The sequence below is a fragment of the Suncus etruscus genome, chromosome 1 (genome assembly GCF_024139225.1).
Source record: "Suncus etruscus isolate mSunEtr1 chromosome 1, mSunEtr1.pri.cur, whole genome shotgun sequence".
NCBI lineage: Eukaryota > Metazoa > Chordata > Mammalia > Eulipotyphla > Soricidae > Suncus > Suncus etruscus.
In genome coordinates, this window is record NC_064848.1 from 173,487,182 (window position 1) to 173,507,111 (window position 19,930).

Below are 19,930 nucleotides of genomic sequence, written 5' to 3' on the forward strand. Positions count from 1 at the left end.
TTTTATCCTGTTCCATAAGTTGCCCTTTGATACAAAAACATTGTTTTTTTGTTTTTGTTTTGGGCCACACCCAGCAGCACTAAGGGGTTACTCCTGGCTCTGAGCTTAGAAATCATCCCTGGCAGGCTCAGGGGACCATATGGATGTCGGGAATCAATTCCAGGTCCATCTCAGGTGTGCAGGGCAAACACCCCACCACTGTACTATCGTTCTGGCCCCAAAAACATTGCTTTATTTAATCTTAATAGGTGTCTTATCTAGTTAATTGGGGGGAGGGTGTCAGAGAGAAGGGGTGCAGGGCCATTCCTGATGACGCACAGGATCAGCAGTATGTGTCTGACAGGTTCAGTGCTTGGGCAGCCAGGGCAGACTCAATTGGGGGGATGGGGCATGGAGGGATATGGGGATAGGGCAAAGAAGTGAGAGAGGAGCACAGAAGCAATGTTAGGGAACAAACTGAAGGCTTCATGCATATTAGGCATGTAGTTCCACACTTGAGTTACATTCCTGACTCTTACACAAAAATTTTTAATTTTGATATAAACAGATTTCTTTCTTCCTTATTTTTTTTGCTTTTGTAACCTATAATTGTGGTGTTAAAAACAAAAGAAATTCTTCAACTGTTTTCTACGAGTTTTACAATTTTACATTTAATTATTTTAATCCATTTTGAGCTCACGATTAAGTATTACATATTATGTAATGCCACAGTACTTTTTTGTTTTTTGGGTTTCAGCAACTGATTCCCAGACCACATACAGTGCTGAAAATTAAACGCATATCAGCTGCATGCAGGCAAACATCTTAACCTTTGTACTATTTCTCTGGCCCTCGACTTCAATTTTTCACATGTGGACATCTAATTTTCTCAGCATCATTTGTTGAAGAATACATCTTTTCCTTATTGAGTGGTCCTGAAACCCTTGTTGTAAATCATCTTGAACACATGCATGAATTTGTTTCTGGGCTTCTTATTCAATTCCACTGTTTATACAGCTATTACTATGTCAGTACCATACTGTTTCCATTATCACAGTTTTATAGTTTGTTCATGTCTATTCAGGATTTTTGGTACAACTATTTTTTTTGAGGGGGGGGGAAGTGGGGGCACAGTATGTGATATTCAAAGATTACTCCCGGCTCTGGACCCAGGAATTATTCCTGGAAGGCTCAGAAAATGATATGGGATGCCAGAGATCAAACCCAGGTAGTCCATGTGCAAGGCAAATACCTTAGCCACTGTATTATCCCTTGGCACCTGTTAGTGTACCTTTGCTTCCATTAGAAGTAAAATATCCTTTTCCAATCCTTTTTTTTTTTTTTTTTTTTGGTTTTTGGGTCAAATCTGGTAGCATTGTGGGGTGGCTCCTGGCACTGTGCTCAGAAATCGCTCCTGGTTGGCTCGGGGGACCATATGGGATGCCAGGATTCAAGCCACCATCTGTCCTGGGTCGCTTGCATGCAAGGCAAACATCCTACCACTGGGCTATTGCTCCAGCTTCACTTTTCCAATCCTTGATTTGGTTTCAAATATGTTTAGGCAATTTTGCATTCCACTCAGTGGTTCTTTCATTTTCATAAAAATACGCCCTGCCTGGCTTTCTTGTCTTAATAGTAAGATTAACATGGAAAAGATCTCTGCCCAACTTGTAGTTTAACAGAGTATATCTAATTAGCTAGCATCCAAATGACCTTCTTAAAACATGAAGAAGATGCATTACTGCTGATGGGGCCAGAGTAATCTAAAACAGGGAGGGAGTTTGCCTTGCACATGTCCAACCAGGATTTAATCCCTGGCACTCTATATGGTCCCACATGCAAGCCAGGAATAATCCCTGAGCACTGCAGAAACAAAACATACAGTTCTTTTTCTTTCTTCCTTCCTTCCTTCCTTCCTTCCTTCCTTCCTTCCTTCCTTCCTTCCTTCCTTCCTTCCTTCCTTCCTTCCTTCCTTTCCTTCCTTTCTTCTTCCTTTCTCCTTCCTCCTTCCTTTCTCCTTCCTCCCTCCTTCCCTCCTTCCCTCCTTCCCTCCTTCCTTCCTTCCTTCCTTCCTTCCTTCCTTCCTTCCTTCCTTCCTTCCTTCCTTCCTTCCTTCCTTCCTCTCCTTCCTTCCCTCCCTCCCTCCTTCCTTCCTTCCTTCCTTCCTTCCTTCCTTCCTTCCTTCCTTCCTTCCTTCCTTCCTTCCTTCCTTCCTTCTTCTTTCTCTCTCTCCCCCACATCCCAGAGCACTGCAGAAACAAAACAGTTCTCTCTCTCTCTCTCTCTCTCTCTCTCTCTCTCTCTCTCTCTCTCTCTCCCCCTCCCTCCCCCCTCCCCCCCTCACCTCCATCCCTCCCGTTCTTTTCAAATACTTTTCAAAGTATTCAGGAGCTGGAGAGAGAATACAACTGTCTGGGAACTAACTTGCCTTTCATGGACTCCTAAGCACAGTAGTGAGCCTTGAGCACAGCCAGGTATGACCACACAAAACAAAAATGTCCCTCATACTTATATATTTTATTTCTATATTAAATTTTAATCATTTGAATTCTTTTTTTTTTTTTTTTTTGGTTTTTGGGCCACACCTAGCGGTGTTCAGGGGTTACTCCTGGCTGTCTGCTCAGAAATAGCTTCTGGCAGGCACGGGGGACCATATGGGACACCAGAATTCGAACCAACCGCCCTTGGTCCTGGATTGGCTGCTTGCAAGGCAAACGCCGCTGTGCTATCTCTCCGGACCCCAATCATTTGAATTCTTTTTTTTTGTTTTTTGGGCCACACCCTGCAGTGCTCAGAAATAGCTCCTGGATTTGAACCAACCACCTTAGGTCCTGGATCAGCTGCTTGCAAGGCAAACACTGCTATGCTATCTCTCCAGGCCCCAATCATTTGAATTTTGTTGTTGTTGTTGTTGTTTTGTTTTTTTGGGCCACACCCGGCGGTGCTCAGGGGTTACTCCTGGCTTTCTGCTTAGAAATAGCTCCTGGATTCGAACCAACCACCTTAGGTCCTGGATCAGCTGCTTGCAAGGCAAACACCACTGTGCTATCTCTCCGGGCCCCAATCATTTGAATTTTTTTTTTTGGTTTTTGGGCCACACCTGGTGGTGCTCAGGGGTTACTCCTGGCTGTCTGCTCAGAAATAGCTCCTGGCAGGCACGGGGGACCATATGGGACACCGGGATTCGAACCAACCACCTTTGGTCCTGGATAGGCTGCTTGCAAGGCAAACACCGCTGTGCTATCTCTCTGGGCCCTCATTTGAATTCTTTTTTTTTTGGGGGGGGATTTTGGGCCACACCCAGTGACATTCAGGGGTTACTCCTGGCTAAGCGCTCAGAAATTGCCCGACTTGGGGGGACCATATGGGACGCTGGGGGATCGAACCGTGGTCCCTCCTAGGCTAGCGCAGGCAAGGCAGGCATCTTACCTCTAGCGCCACCGCACCGGCCCCCCTCATTTGAATTCTTAATAAAGTTTTTGACTTCCATGTCATATATCAAATACCAAATGAAAACAAGAGCAATCAAAGCGAATTTTTGCCAAATAATGCAAATATGGTCACTAAAATTTTACCTAAAAAAATCTACAATCTAGGGGCTGGAGTGATAGCACAGTGGGTAGGGTGTTTGCCTTGCATGCAGCCGACCTGGTTTTGATCCCAGGCATCCATTATGGTCCCCAGCCTGGCAGGAATAATCCCTAAGTGCCACTGGGTATGGTCCAAAAAGAAAAAAAAAAAAAAAAAAAAAAAAAAAAAAAAAAAAAAAGAGCGAAATCTACAACCTAATGGAATACTTAAATTCCCCTAAATATTAATTAGAAAATAAAACCTGGGGCCGGAGAGATAGCATGGAGGTAAGGCGTTTGCCTTTTATGCAGAAGGTCATCGGTTCGAATCCCGGCGTCCCATATGGTCTCCCGTGCCTGCCAGGAGCAATTTCTGAGCATGAAGCCAGGAGTAACCCTTGAGCACTGCCGGGTGTGACCCAAAAAAAAAAAAAAAAAACCACAAAAAAAAAAATAAATAAATAAAACCTGGGATATACTATGATTATGGCTATAAAATTAAAACCCACAACCTAGTCATACATTTAATAAGCACTAACTTGATCATTTTGACTTTTATATCAGGAAAGAAAATTTAGCTACTTGATGTAAGAACATTTCCAACGGGTCTTTTTTAAAGCCCAATATTCCAATGTGCAAAACATGTGATCAATCTCTCACCACCCACTGTGTATCTACACTGCCCTATTTACCATCAGGCTCTCAATTCTAGATGCATATAATTAAAGAAAAACATTACCTCCTACACTTCTAGTATATGTTCCCAACAGAATATGATGCTATTATAATATAAAATGCCAATTGTAGGAAAGGAGTAGACAGTGGGCGGCGTGTGCCTTGCATGTAGCCAACCTGGTATAGATCCCAGGCAACTCGTATAGTCCCCAAACCTTTTAGAGTAATCCCTGAATGCAGATAAGGAAAAAGCATTGAGCACTGCTTGGTGTGTCCCCCAAACAAAAACAAAACAGAATGTTACGCTATAGATTGGTCAAGATCTTCAGAAGGGGCTTCAGGCCTCCAAAGTACCAAATGTGTGTTTGTGGGGGAAGGGATTCCTATCTTTTCTCCCACCAAAAGAAAGTTTTCTTCAAATTAATCTTATGCAAATGTTCTCCCAAACATCAGCAGTATGTTAAGTCTTTTATTAAGAAACTGATTACTACTTAAGTATTAAAACAGTTTACTGATTTACTTCTGGTTTCACTAGGAAAAGCAATGATTTTCACCTGAGCCATTCAACTAAAATGTAGGAAAACATCAAACTTTTAAGACCAAACACGGGTCATTTTTTCAATCAAACATCTACATAGAAAAATTCTTAAGGCCGGCGTGATAGCACAACGGTAGGGTGTTTGCCTTGCACGCAGCTGACCTAGGATGGACTGGGTTCGATCCCCGGCATCCATATATCCACATGGTTTCCCAACCCCGCCAGGAGCAATTTCTGAGCGCAGAGCAGGAGTAACCCCTGAGCACCACCAGGTGTGGCCCAAAAAAACAAAACAAAACAAAACAAAACAATTCTCATAAAACTTCTTAAAGTTGTTTCTTATTGTATGGGAGAGGGTTCTAGTTGTACAACTAGATTTAATTCCACTTCTTAGATCTCTTTATTGCTAAAAACTGTTAATTAGATGATTACTACAAGAAAGTCAAAATTATCATAAAACAAAAATCTTTGATAGGAGGGAAAAGAAGAAAATTGTCAAGAGTATTATTTTTTCCTTTGGTCAAATAGAACTAGTTTCAGAGTGCAAATTTTTTGATTAGTGTCAATTATTTTAAAGATTATATACCCTTAAAAAAGTGAACTAAGGATTGGAAAGGCAGCCCAGGAGTCCAGATTCCAAGATCAAACCCAGACCCAGCATAAATACCCTGAGCACTACAAGTTTAGCCCTGATGATCCTCTGCACCACAGAGCCACAGTAGCTCTTCATCCCCAGGTCCTAGGATTGCACGAAACATCATGGTTAAGTATCACATGGAAGTGGCCATGGGCAACTTGAGCACTTCTTAGGAGATCAAAACAAAAATTCCTTATGATGCTCCTTACTTAGCTAGCTTTTTAATGGTCCAGAAGCCTATTAATAAAGATAATCCATCTTTATTCTCCTTCCCAGTATCATTTTACTGAATTCAATGTATCCATACTATAACTTTTCATATGAAATTAAAACAAGTTCAGAAAATTTGTCTACTTCTTTTACCTACCTGTTTTACTGAAGGTAGGCAAGTGACAAAAAAAATTACTTTAAAAAAAGTACAAGGGGAGGCCCGGAGAGATAGTACAGCGGTGTTTGCCTTGCAAGCAGCCGATCCAGGACCTAAGGTGGTTGGTTCGAATCCCGGTGTCCCATATGGTCCCCCGTGCCTGCCAGGAGCTATTTCTGAGCAGATAGCCAGGAGTAACCCCTGAGCACCGCTGGGTGTGGGCCAAAAACCAAAAAAAAAAAAAAAAAAAAAAAAAGATACAAGGGGCTAGAGCAGTGGCACAAGCAGTAGGGTGTTTACCTTGCACATGCTAACCGTGGTTCGATTCCCCCCCCCCCACGTTCCATATGGTCCCCCAAGCCAGGAGCGATTTCTTTTTTTTTTTTTTTTTTTTTGGTTTTTTAGGGCCACACCTGTTTGATGCTCAGGGGTCACTCCTGGCTAAGTGCTCAGAAATCGCCCCTGGCTTGGGGGGACCATATGGGACGCCAGGGGTTCGAACCACGGTCCTTCCTTGGCTAGCGCTTGCAAGGCAGACACCTTACCTATAGCGCCACCTCACCAGCCCCAGGAGCAATTTCTGAGTGCATAGCCAGGAGTAACTCCTGAGTGTCACCGGGTGTGGGCCCCCAACCCCCCTCCAAAAAAAAAAGATACAAGGGCTGGAGCAGTACAGTGAATAGGGCTTTGTGAATCAGTTTTACATCACAACTATGCTTCAAGAGTTACTCAAAAGAGTGTCAATATTTCTAGTAATACTCCATTAACAAAATATAATTAGAATTTAGCTCTCATTTTGCAAAGGGTGAAAAACTTGTGCTCAATCAAGTAGTTAAGTATCAAGGAAAATACTGGGGGGAATTGTCATGGAAATCTTAAATATGAAAAGCTATACTTTCAACTGACAGCCAACTGAGAGTTTCTTTCACAGAGAAATGAAGGTACTTCCAGTATCTTATGTGGATACATTCATTACTGGTGAAGCCTCTTCCATTTATCAGGGGTCTCAAACTCGTGGACCACAGGCTGTTTGCAGCCCTCCGTACAACATTTTGTGGCCCTGCCCTAGAGGAATCTTTTTTTGTTTTGTTTTAGTTGTTTGGGTCACACCCCCCAATGTTCAAGGCTTACTACTGACTTTGCACTCAAGAATCACCCCGACTTTGCTTCCTGCGGCCCCCAGGTAAATTGAGTTTGAGACCCCTGATTTAAATGATAAGCAACAGCAAGTTGAAGAGAATGACCACATCAATTGAGGAACAAGTAAAGGAAAAGATTCACTTAATAGATAACGGTTGAGACAAAGAAGCTAAGACACATGTGTATCAAACTAGAAAATTTCAGACAGACTCAGAAATTAAAGAAACTGGCACACTGCTGAAGATGGATGCACAAAGTAACTAAAAACAGAAGGAAACCAAGTTCAAATGAGTAAATTAGACTTAGTGGAAAACTTAAAAATTCAACTCTAAACTGGCTGAAAACAGAGAGGATTCAGAAATACTAATAGAGTTGAAATGCTAAAAGAGATTAAGTGAAAATCTAAAAACAAGTAATTCAGGGGCCAGAGATAACACAGCGGCAGGACGTTTGCCTTGCATGCCGCCGATTCAAGACAGATGGTGGTTCAAATCCCAGCATCCCCTGAGCCTGCCAGGAGTGATTTCTGAGCCCAGAGCCTGGAGTAACCTCCCATCGCCACTGGGTGTGGCCCAAAAACCAAAAAGAAAAAGAAAAAAACGAAACACCCAAGTAATTCACTAATTACTAATTATAGATTTGTGGGGAAAATGCGGGTCTGCCGAGTGGCACTCAGGAGGCTTGGGGTTATGCTACTGGCAGTTCTAGGCCAAAATGGGACAGAATGCACAAGCTTAAAAACTAAGTCCATGGAGCTACTGGGGCTCAGAGATGCTAGAGATTTACTTAATTCCTCTATTGTCTCTCTGGCCTTTAGACCTCCCTTCTCCCGCATCTATAAAATAGTTATTGAAAGAAGTGTAGAGAGATATGGACGGGAGGAGAAAGATACAGAAAGTGAGAAAGATAAGTGTTCTCAAAAGAACATGTAGTTGAAAAAGCAAGCAACCCATTTTAGATTATTTCTTAATATGTCAGAAGTGTCATGTCACGTCGTTACAAGGTTAAAAGGAGGCACATATCACACAGGTGTGTGAAAACCTCATCATCATGCTTATGAACCGGAAAAGGATCCCATTTTAGATTTTTTTAAACACTCAATCTTCCTATATTGGTAAGTTTAATAGTATAGTTATCTCGATGCATTCTCTGCTGCTGTATTACAATCTCCAATGGGTATACTTTCTCTGACTCTTAATTTTTCTCTTCTTTGAAGACAATTAATTTAATTTTCAAAGAGGAAATGTGTGGAAAAATATTATTTTTCCAAGCTTATCTACACACACACACACACCTTCCTTACTCAGCACATATATAAAGAAAAAGTCAAAGTGAAAAAATTCCGGTGCACATATGACATAAAAGAACCTAGCTCAACAATTATTATAACAACGATCAAATGCTACTTTATATCCCCACATCTTTTAGGGGAAAACCAATAACCTTTCTTAATTTCTCTTCTTCCACATTCCATCTTACTTACCATCATTTTCTCTCAAATCTAAATTCAATAAGTGCCTACAATTCAATCCTCTAATAGACTGTGCCTTATTTAAAAATCACAGAGAACTGCAGGAACCTTAAAAGCTTAAGGCACACAAGTAAAAAAGGTATCAAGTTTTCCTCTATCTGAATTTAAATTAGTGCCATAAGCTTGCTACACCAAGTTAAAGATTACAAAGCACTCTTCAATAAAAGTCTTATATTGAAAACAAACTGAAGGGCTGGAGAGACAGCACAGTGGTGTTTGCCTTGCAAGCAGCTGACCCAGAACCTAAGGTGGTTGGTTCCCGGTGTCTCATATGGTCCCCATGCCTGCCAGGAGCTATTTCTGTACCCCAGCGTCCCTTATGGTCCCCCAGGCCAGGCGCGATTTCTGAGTGCATAGCCAGGAGTAACTCCTGAGCGTCACCGGATGTGCCCCTTCTCAAAAAAAATTACTGTTATTTAAAGTGAGGGTCAGAGAGCTTGCCTTGCACGTGACCAACCTTGGTTCAATCCCTGGCATCCACATAGTCCCCAGAGCCCACCAGGAATAATTACTGAGTGCAGGAACAGAAGTAAGCCTTGAGTATAGCAAGGTATGGCCCCCACACCAATAAATAAATAAAGCAAGACATTTGGGAATGAGAAAAAAAACGGTCAACTAAACCCAGAACACAACAACAAATACTTGTCTTCCACAGGTAGAGTGAATGTTACTATATTTCCACTAGTACTTTAAAGAGTTTATTTCAATGTCCAAATCTTTGCTTTCATTTAATATTTTCTCAATCATTTCAAATCAAAAATTAAGCCACTGCAATAAGATCTTAAAAAGTGTAAAAGAAAGAAATATTAAAAACAATTCAATAGTTATAGTACTTGTCCAAAGTTAACCTCCTAAATATGGCTGAAAGATATTGTATTAGTACACATTTTTTTTTTTTTTTGGTTTTTGGGCCACACCCGGTAACGCTCAGGGGTTACTCCTGGCTATGCGCTCAGAAGTCGCTCCTGGCTTTGGGGGACCATATGGGACGCCGGGGGATCGAACCGCGGTCCGTCTCCTAGGCTAGCACAGGTAAGGCAGGCACCTTACCTCCAGCGCCACCGCCCGGCCCCGAGTGTAATGATTAACTGTCTTCTTTTTTTTTTTTTTTTTTTTTTTTTGGTTTTTTGGGCCACACCCGGCGGTGCTCAGGGGTTACTCCTGGTTCTCTGCTCAGAAATAGCTCCTGGCAGGCATGGGGGACCATATGGGACACCGGGATTCGAACCAACCACCTTTGGTCCTGGATCGGCTGCTTGCAAGGCAAACACTGCTGTGCTATCTCTCCGGGCCCTAGTACACATTTTTTATAAAGCCAGAAAAACAAAGCTAGAAAAGTATCAGACACAAGACACAGTATCAGAACAAGATAGCTTACCTTTTATTTATAGGTTTTTCATCTTTTTCATAAGGCTTTACAAACCACTTGCCAATGCGTACAAAGTTCCTGTTCATTAAACACCGTTCCAACAGATTATGAACTGCTTTGAAAAGTAGAGTACGGCATTCATAGGAAAGTCCATTCTCCCATACTCCATCTTCCTCTTCTATAATAGAAATAAACAAAAGGTAAAGCAGTTAAAGCAAAGGTACTGTATCTACTCAGAACCAATTAAGAACCACTAGAGGTTAAACTCTAAATTCAAAAAAACAAATAAATAACTCTAAATTCATAAATAATATATTACTTTACTTCACAGTACTAAGCTATAATCACTTCAATAGACTATAAATTCATATATTTAAATATCAGGTTTCCAAATTACTCCATGAGGAATAAAAGGTCTAAAATGTAATGTATTCTATTGAATTCCTGAAAATAATTTTTCTGCCTAAAAAAAGGCAATGGTATATATTACAAACATAATTATTTGACTTGGTATCAATGAAAAGAACATCTATACACTCTAAAATATATAATATATCTCTGTGTGCAAATTGCCAATTTCTAGGCCCGCTCAATTATTTTATCCTCCTTCCTCCACTTATCTTCCCTGCCAACATATTAGAAAGTTTTAATAATTAAACTAAAAGAATTTTATGCCCATCAGCATTCTAATTCACAACTCAACTATAAAAATAAGTGATGAATAAAAAAGAAACTTTATGGGAAAAACTAACAAGCAGAGAGCATTATCAGTCACCATAGGTCTCATTTCAACCAAATGATCCCCATGATTACTATTTGATATACAATCCTCTATCAATCAAAATTTTAAACTTAAATTTTAAATGGCACTTTGACACAAACTTATAGCAATCTTTCCCAATTATTGAGCCTCAATTGGGCCAGCAAATCCACTCATCACTCCAAAGTATTAAAAACAAAGGCTTATTTAACATACCGTATTTTCCAGCGTATAAGACGACTTTTAAAACAAACAAACAAAAAATCAACCGAAAATCGGGGGGGAGGGGTCATCTTATACGCCGAGTATATCCCGAAAAATGTTTCAATATGCCGCTAAACGAAAATTGTCTGAATATTGCCACAAAACGAATTTTCCAACTCGATCCTGCACCAATCACTGCAAGGCTGCTCGGACCGCCTCTCTAACTCAGCCAATCCAAGCAGGCTTTTGATGCATGCAAATTAGACAATGGTCTGGACCTGAATCTACACTGTAAAAGCCTGCTCAGATTGGCCAGAGTCAGAGAGGAAGTCTATTACAGTATAACCTTTGAACCTTTGCTTGTGATTGGCTCACTGTGGTACATACAGTTGCAGCACAGGAACGTTCTGTCTGATACAGCAAATATAGGCCTAAACCTATGTTTTAACTGCAAAATTAGGGGGTCGTCTTATACGCCTAGTTGTCTTATACGCCGGCAAATATGGTACTTCTATATGCACTTTAGAAAAACAAAACTTTATCCAATTCATGTTTATAATGAGTATCCAATGAATCTTGCTACATATATAAGGACTATTCAGTATGTTAAAATTTACCTTTTTTTTGGGGGGGGGGGGTGTCACACTCGGCAGCGCTCAGGGGTTACTCCTGGCTCTATGCTCAGAAGTCGCTCCTAGCAGGCTCGGGGGACCATATGGGATGTCGGGATTTGAACTACTGTCCTTCTGCATGCAAGGCAAACGCTCTACCTCCATGCTATCTCTCCGGCTCCTTGACATTTATCTTAATATTTTAATGATCTCATTTGTTTTTACAGAGAAACACCTAGCAGTGCTGAAGACTATTGCAGGAGTGCTTAGAGGAAGAGGGAGATCTAGTATTAGGGATCAAATTCAGAGCTGAGCTTTTGTTTGATTTGCTTGTTTTTAAGCCACAAGTGGTGGTGCTCAGGAATTACTCTTGGGTCTGCACTCAGAAATTACTTGTGTCAGGCTCCAGAGACCATATGGAACATGAGCTCGAACCCAGATCAACAGCATGCAAGATAAATACTACTACTCCAGCCTTCTTTGGGACCATTCTTTTTTGGGAGGGAGGAACACCCTGTGGTGCTCAGAGTTACTTGTGGCTCTGTGCTCAGGGCTCAATTCCTGGCATTGCTTGGGGTACTTATAAGGGATGCCAGGAATATCATATTATTTTTAATGAATATTTCAAGTGTAATATATAACCTATATCACTTTACAGATATTCATGAAACACTCATTTTTAAAGTTATGTTACAAAGCATTTGTAAAAAAGTCATCTGGGGGCTGGAGAGATAGCACAGCAGTGAAGCATTTGCCTTGCTCATGGCAACCCAGGACAGATGGGACTCGAATCCCGGCATCCCATATGGTCCCCTGAGCCTGCCAGGAGCGATTTCTGAGTGCAGAGCCAGGAGTAACCCTTGAACACCGCCGGGTATGACACCCCCCCCCCCCAAATGTCATCTTTAATTAATGAATTATTTACTTTTGGTTTTTGGAAAAACATCCGATGTCACTCAGGAGTTACTCCTGGCTTTGCACTCAGAAATCGATCCCATTGGGGGACCATATGGAATACCAGGGATCAAACCCAGGTCCATCCTGGGTCAGCAACGTGCAAGGCAAATGCCCTACCATTGTGCTATCACTCCAGCCTCAAGAGTCATCTTTTAAATAAAAATAAAAGAATTGGAGAGACAGTGCCAAGAGTAAGACACTGGCCATACAAGAAACCTACCCCAGTTCAATCCAAGTCCTCCAGCATTGGTTGGAGGAGCCTTGGAAGACCCCCAATACCACCAATGTGGACTGGATATCCAGATAATTCCCAGGTTCATGTGACTAGGCCTTTGCCATGAACTGCTGGCAAAACTGCTGGCATTAATGCAGATAATCACTGGAAGAAGACCAATGAACTGCCTGAGACAGTTTGAGATATCCCTCTTCAAAAACCTCTCATAATTCAACAACAAAAATGTATGGACTATATCCATAGGGAAACAAAGATGCTTTTGAACAAAAATAGAAATGTATTAAGAGTAAGATATGATTTATTCATAGCTTATATAACAAAGTAAGTTACATTGATATATTATATTTATTATATACATATTAAAAGTCAAGAAACTAGACTGTAACTGTATAATTGGCCATGTGCAGGGCAAATGCCCTACTCACTGTGCTATTGCTCCGGCCCCAATCTTCTAATTACTGATTTTTTAAAAATCAAAGATCAAAAATATCTGCTGTTACTTAGTATAAACTTCAAATAAAGAAATTACATTTTAAAACTTGAGAATGAATTTGCTCTCTTCCCAAGAGTAAATATAAAAGTCTTGAGAATAGGGGCTAGAGTGATAGCACAGCAGGTAGAGCATTTGCCTTGCAACGCAGCTGACCCAGGTTAGATCTCTGGCATCCCTCATGGTCCCCAGAGCCTGCCAGGAGTGATTTCTGGGCATAAGCCAGGAGTAACTCCTAAGCACTGCTGCTTAAGTAACCCCTAAGTAACACCCTAAGTGTTGCCCCAAAACCAAATATATAATTCTGAAAATGTTATTGCCTTATTTAAAAAAAATCTTCACCAGCCAAATCTGCAAATAGTTTAGGCTATTAAGTAGTTTTAAAAAATCAATACATCAATCAATTTTCAAGCATTTATTCCTCATAGCTCTAAATTTTATTTAGAAAAATGCAGATGAACTAAATGCCTTCAAGTGATCTAAACTATATGGTACTGGAATAAAGATCAATTCAGATCAATGGAATAGAGTGAAGTATCTTGAGATAGAAATGCAGATATATGATTAGTTAATTTTCAATAAAGGAGCAGAAAATAGGAAGTGCGCAAGAAAAGCTTCTTCAACAAGTGGTAATGGGAAAATTGGCCAGCTATATGCAAAAAATTAGTTCAGCCCTCTTTCTAACACTATGTACAAAAGTACAAACAAAATATATTAAAGACCTTGATATCAGGCCAGAATCCACAAGACAGAAGAAAACATAACCAGAACCCTCTGTGACACTGAAACTAAAAGCACCTTCAAGGACAAGACATCAGTAACCAAGTAAGTGGAAGCCATGATCAACAAATGAAACTGCATTAAATTAAGCTTTTTGCAACTATGGGGCCAGAGAGATAGTACAGCAGGTAAGGCACCTGACTTGAAAGTGAACAACCTGGATTTAATCCCCAATATCAAAGCCTCTCAGGAATGATTCCTGAGTACAGAGGCAGAAGTTACTCTTGAGTATCGCCTGGTGTGTCCCCTAACTCTGAAACAAGTTTATGCACCTCAAAAACAACAATGTTCAGAATCCACAGGAAGTTCTATGAATGGGAGAAATTATTTGTCCACCAATCAACTCTGATAAGAGATAATATCTATCAGATATATAAGGCATTAGTAGAACATTACAAGAAAAAAATACATCCAACCCCATCGGAAAGATGAAAAGAAACTTTCTTAAAGAAGAAATAAAATAGAAAAAAAAAAAAAGAAGAAATAAAATGATCAAAAGGTACATGAAAAAATGTTCTGCATTACTAATCATCAGGGAGATTCACATTAAAACAATGAGGTATCTTTTCATATCACAGAAATTGGTGCACACCAAAAAGAACAAGAACATTGGGGCTGAAGTGATGCACAGCAGGTATTGAGATTGCCTTGCATGAGGCTGATTGGGACTGATCCCCAGCATCACATATGGTCCTCTCAGCCTGCCTGGAGTGATTTCTGAGCGCAGACTCAGGAGTAACTAACACTTGAGTGCTGTCAGGTATGACCCAACTGCTTCTCCCCCAGTCCTCCCACCAAAAAAAAAAAAAGAACAAACAGTGTTAGGATGGATGTGTGAAGAAAGGAATTTTCATTACTGGTAGGAATGTCTACTATTCCAGCCTTTCTGGAAAACAATATGGATGTTAAAAAGAATCTGGAAACCAAGTCTCCATTTAACCCAGCAACTCCACTCCCTGGTATATACCCCGAGGTCCCAAAACCAAAATAGAGAAAAGACATCTGTACTCTTATGTTCCTTGCAGCACAATCCACAATAGCCAAAATATGCAGGAAATACATGCAATCCTGTGTTCCTTGCAGCACTATCCAAAATATCCAGTATCTAGAAACAATTCACGTGTCCAAGAATAGATGACTGAATAAAGTAAATATGATACACATACACAATGGAATATTACGTAATTTAAGAATAATGAATGCCCAAAAATAACGGAAACAAAGAACATAAGAACTGATATTTAGTAGGAAACATACCACCTGAGGGTACCAGGGATAGGACAGGGAGGGGGCTATGACTATGGTGAAGGGAAGTGTTCAACCAAGTGGAGGAAGGGGTGTTCAAGTACTATGTATGTAACCCTATCAGCAACAGCACTGTAAACTACAGCGCAAAATCCTAAATAATTTTTTAAAAAGGGGCCGGGTAGGTGGCGCTGGAGGTAAGGTGTCTGCCTTGCAAGCGCTAGCCAAGGAAGGACCGCGGTTCGATCCCCCGGCGTCCCATATGGTCCCCCCAAGCCAGGGGCTATTTCTGAGCACATAGCCAGGAGTAACCCCTGAGTGTCAAACGGGTGTGGCCCAAAAACCAAAAAAAAAAAAAAAAAAAAAGTGATTTAACTATGGGGCTGGAGAGATAGAATGGAGGTAAAGCATTTGCCTTGCATGCAAAGGACGGTGGTTCGATTCCCAGCATCCCATATGGTCCCCCACGCTTGCTGGGAGTTATTTCTGAGCATAGAGCCTGGAGTAACCCCTGAGCGCTGCCGGGTGTGACCCAATGCCCCCCCAAAAGTGATCTAACTAGGGGCCAGAGCAGTGGCATAGCAGTAGGGCATTTGCCTTGCATATGGCTGACCTAGGACAGACCATGGTTTAATCCCCAGCAGGAGTAACCCCTGAACGTCACTGCGTGTGGCCCAATAAGCAAAAAAAAAGGTCCTAATAGTACACAATGAAAAGGCTTAAGATTCTTTTATTATTGAAGGAGGTATGTTAGATGTGCCATTTAGAACAAGTAACTTACTAAGCCACATTTCTAATACCTTAAAGTACGTCTAATACAATAACCATAATCAAAGTACTTTATATGGTTTATTCAAGATGAAGTGAGTCAGTACAATCAAACTACCCAAGACATTGAGATAAATACCTCATAGTAACTAAACAAGCCAATCACAATACCACATTATAATAGTTAAGGGAGCAAGATGGGAACATGTGGCAAATTTTTTTGAACTTAATCAACCATAGCCTAACAGAAAAAGTGTTTGATGCACTTAACTGATATCCTCCTCCTATATCTGGGGAGAAAATAGATTTGATTCTATGTGGAATACTTTATTACTTTTACTATTTATGTTAAATGCCTATTCATTGTTAAGATACTTATTTGAAAAAAGTTCTGGGTCCGGAGAGATAGCACAGCGGCATATGCCTTACAAGCAGCCGATCCAGGACAAAGGTGGTTGGTTCGAATCCCGGTGTCCCATATGGTCCCCTGTGCCTGCTAGGAGCTATTTCTGAGCAGACAGTCAGGAGTAACCCCTGAGCACTGCCGGGTGTGGCCCAAAAACCAAAAAAAAAAAAAAAAAAAAAGTTCTAATGTAAACCTGATTTGCCACATTTTTTCAAGATGCAATTACTGTGGCAATAAAATAAAATTAAAGTAAAAAATCAAAATAATTTTCCACCAGCAGGGGTAAATTTTTTACAGCTGATATTCCTAGTATTCAACACTTTTCTCAAAACTAACATCTAGGGTCTGGGTATAATTATAATGGTAGAATCATTAAGGATCCTGCTAAGACTGGGCAAATAATATAGCAGGTAAGGCACTTGCCTTGAATACAGCTGACCCAGGTTTGATCCCTGAATCCCATATGGTCCTCAGACCCCCAAGCTTCTGAGTGCAGGGCCAGGAATGACCCTTGGGCACCTAGTGCCACAAAAACAAACAAACAAACAAAAAAATCACTAGTGCCACCATGGGTAAACTTGGACAAGTACCATAACCAAAAAAGGCGTTCAGGCACCAAACCTAGTTTATGTTTGACTGACAACAGATTGCTTTATTTGTCAATATTGTTAAAGCTGTCACAAAAATCTAAGTTTCATTAATACTAATATTTTTCAATAATAGCATCCAAAATTAAATCCTAACAGTAATTATTAGTACTGCTTTGGCAGTACTATGATGAACTTCTAGTATAAAAAAGTATTATATTTCGATAAAAATCTGCACAAAGACAACAGGAATCAGAAAAAAAATTAATTTGCCTTGCCCCATAACCATTTATTTATTTATTTTGATTTTTGATTTTTGGGCCACACCCGGCAGTGCTCAGAAATAGCTCCTGGCAGGCACGAGGGACCATATGGGACACCGGGATTCGAACCAACCACCTTTGGTCCTGGATCGGCTGCTTGCAAGGCAAACGCTGCTGTGCTATCTCTCCGGGCCCTCCATAACCATTTCCTAAAAAAGGTCTCAAAGTATCAGTTTTCTCAAAGAGCCTCACCAGATTCCAACTAACTATGATTTAAGATATAAATCTTGGGATAAGGAGTAGGTTGTTTTGATTTGGTGACACACCCGGCAGTCCTCAGGGGTTCCTTCTGGGCTCTGCGCTCAGAAATTGCTCCTGGCCGGATCAGAGGACCATATGGGATGTTGGGTATCAAACCTGGTTCCCTGCCCTATCACTGTGCTACAACTCCAGCCCAGAGTAGGTTTTGTTTTTATTTTTTCTGCTTTAAGGAAGCCAGTGGCAGATATAAAAATTTCAAGAAGGTTAAAGCACAGAACAAAAATACACAGAAATCCTTCTCCTTTAAGATCAATGACATATGAAATAAACAATCTTGTTCTAAAGCAAACCATACTTAAAAAAAACCAATCACATGGGCCGAAGCAGTGGCGTGGAGCAGGCGTCTGCCTTGCCAGTGCTGGCCTTGGACGAACCGTGTGATTCAATGCCCCCCCCCCCTCGTTCCATATGGTCCCCAAAGCCAGGAGCAATTTCTGAGCGCATAGCCAGGATTAACCCCTAAGCGTCACAGGTGTGAGCCCCCCAACAAAAAAAAAAAAACAATCACAACAACAAAAATCACTATCAGCCACAGTAGAAACTTTTATTTATGTTTGGTTTTTTGGTACATACCTGGCCGTGCTCAGGGGTTCCTCCTGGCAGGCTCAGGGGACCATATGGGATGCAGTGATTCGAACCACCACCTGTGGTAGCAGCATGCAAGGCAAATATCCTACTGCTGTGCTATATTTTCTCGGGCCCCCAACAATAGAAACTTTTTGACTCAAGAGGTCTTTTTTTTTTTTTTTTGATTTTTGGGCCACACCCGTTTGACGCTCAGGGGTTACTCCTGGCTATGCACTCAGAAATCGCCCCTGGCTTGGGGGACCATATGGGACACCGGGGGATCGAGCCGCAGTCCATCCTACGCTAGCGCTTGAAAGGCAGACACCTTACCTCTAGCGCCACCTTCCCGGCCCCGACTCAAGAGGTCTTAAGCTAAAATTTTCGCAGCACCATTCATCCTTCTTTCACATAATCACTAAATTATGTGTCACAAAGTTTACATTTAAAAGACAACTCAAAAGACTGCAGTGCGTGTTGGGCATTCTGGAATCCTAGTTTGATCCCTGGCACCAATGGTCATCAACCCCCTAATTCCTCCACTTACACTGACAAGTAGGTGTGGCCCAAAAAGATAAAGGGACCAGGAGAGCAAAGTTCAGAGTTCAATCACTGGCACTACACAGTTACCCCCAAGCACTACCACGTATAGCCCTAATGGCCACCACCATCCCAAGTGTGGCCCCAATAATATCTAGTACTGCTAGCCTGAATAACACTTCATTGATGGATCTAACTATAGAAATCAATTGTTGGCTAAATAACACCAGAAGTGGCCACTGGGTCTCCCTCACTCAACTCCAGTACAGTTTAAGAGCTCTGCAAAATAAAAAGGTTGCAATCAAAGAAGTTTGGTTCTCTAACCGTTTTGCTTTGAACATTGATATTAACCATCAATTGGGACCTGGGACTTATAGCACAATAGTAGAACGCTTATCTTCAGTTCAATCTCTAGCCACCAGGAGATATCAGAGTGGGGGCCCAGAGAGATAACATGGAGGTAGGGCATTTGCCTTGCATACAGAAGGATGGTGGTTCGAATCCCAGCACCCCATATGGTCCCCCAGCCTGCCAGGAGGAATTTCTGAGCATGGAGCCAGCCAGGAGTGACCCCTGAGTGCTGTCGGTGTGACAAAAAAAAAAAGGAGAGAGATCAGAGTGGAGGAGTAAAGCCCTGGGCATTGCTGGGTGTATCCCCAAAACAAAACAAAAATCATCAGAATCTTCAAATTAAATTACTAAACAATGCTGGCTATTTCTATACCTAGTAGGCAAGGACTTAAACCAGGGGCATGCGGCTCCCTGGACTCTTTGCCTCTTATCATGATTTTGCATACTGTGGCTCTTGGCCAAGTTTGGATTTTGTTCTGCTGCTTGAGGAGGGACCTCTGAGGAACCCCACTCCCGGGCTGCGTCATCCTGGTCTGCATGGGCCAGGGAGCCAGGGACCCGTGTGGCACATGTTGGGTCACATCTTGCCGCTAGTTCTTAGTGTGGAGGACACAGCACACCCTCGCCATCATTGCAGGATTTTTACCCTCACTCAAAATGGCAAAATACAATATGTGTTTAATAGATTACTGTTAAAATTAGATGCTTTTGTGTGTTTGTTTTGGCAGGTCACTGCGTGTGTGGCTCTCTGACTCTCACAGTTTACAATTTTGGCTCTTTGTGTCGAACTTGTTCGCCACCCATGACTTAAACTATCATCAAACCAAGGCAGAACATGTTTTGCATGCAGGAGGCCCAGAGTTCTAACCCAGAGTATATGGTCCTCCAGTATTGCCAGGAACAACTCCTGAACAGGAGTATTACCTGAGCAGGAATTATTACCTGAGTCAGCACCATGGGGTGTGGTCCAAAAAAAAAAAAAAAAACCCAAGAAAGTATCATCAAATTAGATTTGGTTTGCCACAATTTTTATAAGTTATTAA

At 41.4% G+C, this 19,930-nt stretch overlaps 1 protein-coding gene and 1 non-coding gene across 2 annotated transcripts in view; both read right to left on the bottom strand.

The window, feature by feature from the left end:
* MED13 (mediator complex subunit 13) overlaps nt 1-19,930 on the bottom strand; it is a 105,400-nt gene that overhangs the window by 77,184 nt on the left and 8,286 nt on the right. Inside the window, exon 3 of the mRNA XM_049764678.1 lies at nt 9,815-9,983. Within this exon, the coding sequence (XP_049620635.1) occupies nt 9,815-9,983 (169 nt within the window). The remainder of the gene's footprint in view (nt 1-9,814; nt 9,984-19,930) is intronic.
* Nucleotides 7,878-7,978, bottom strand: LOC126033294 (small nucleolar RNA U13). Its single transcript, XR_007504407.1, has one exon. It is a non-coding gene; the product is annotated as a small nucleolar RNA U13 (small nucleolar RNA).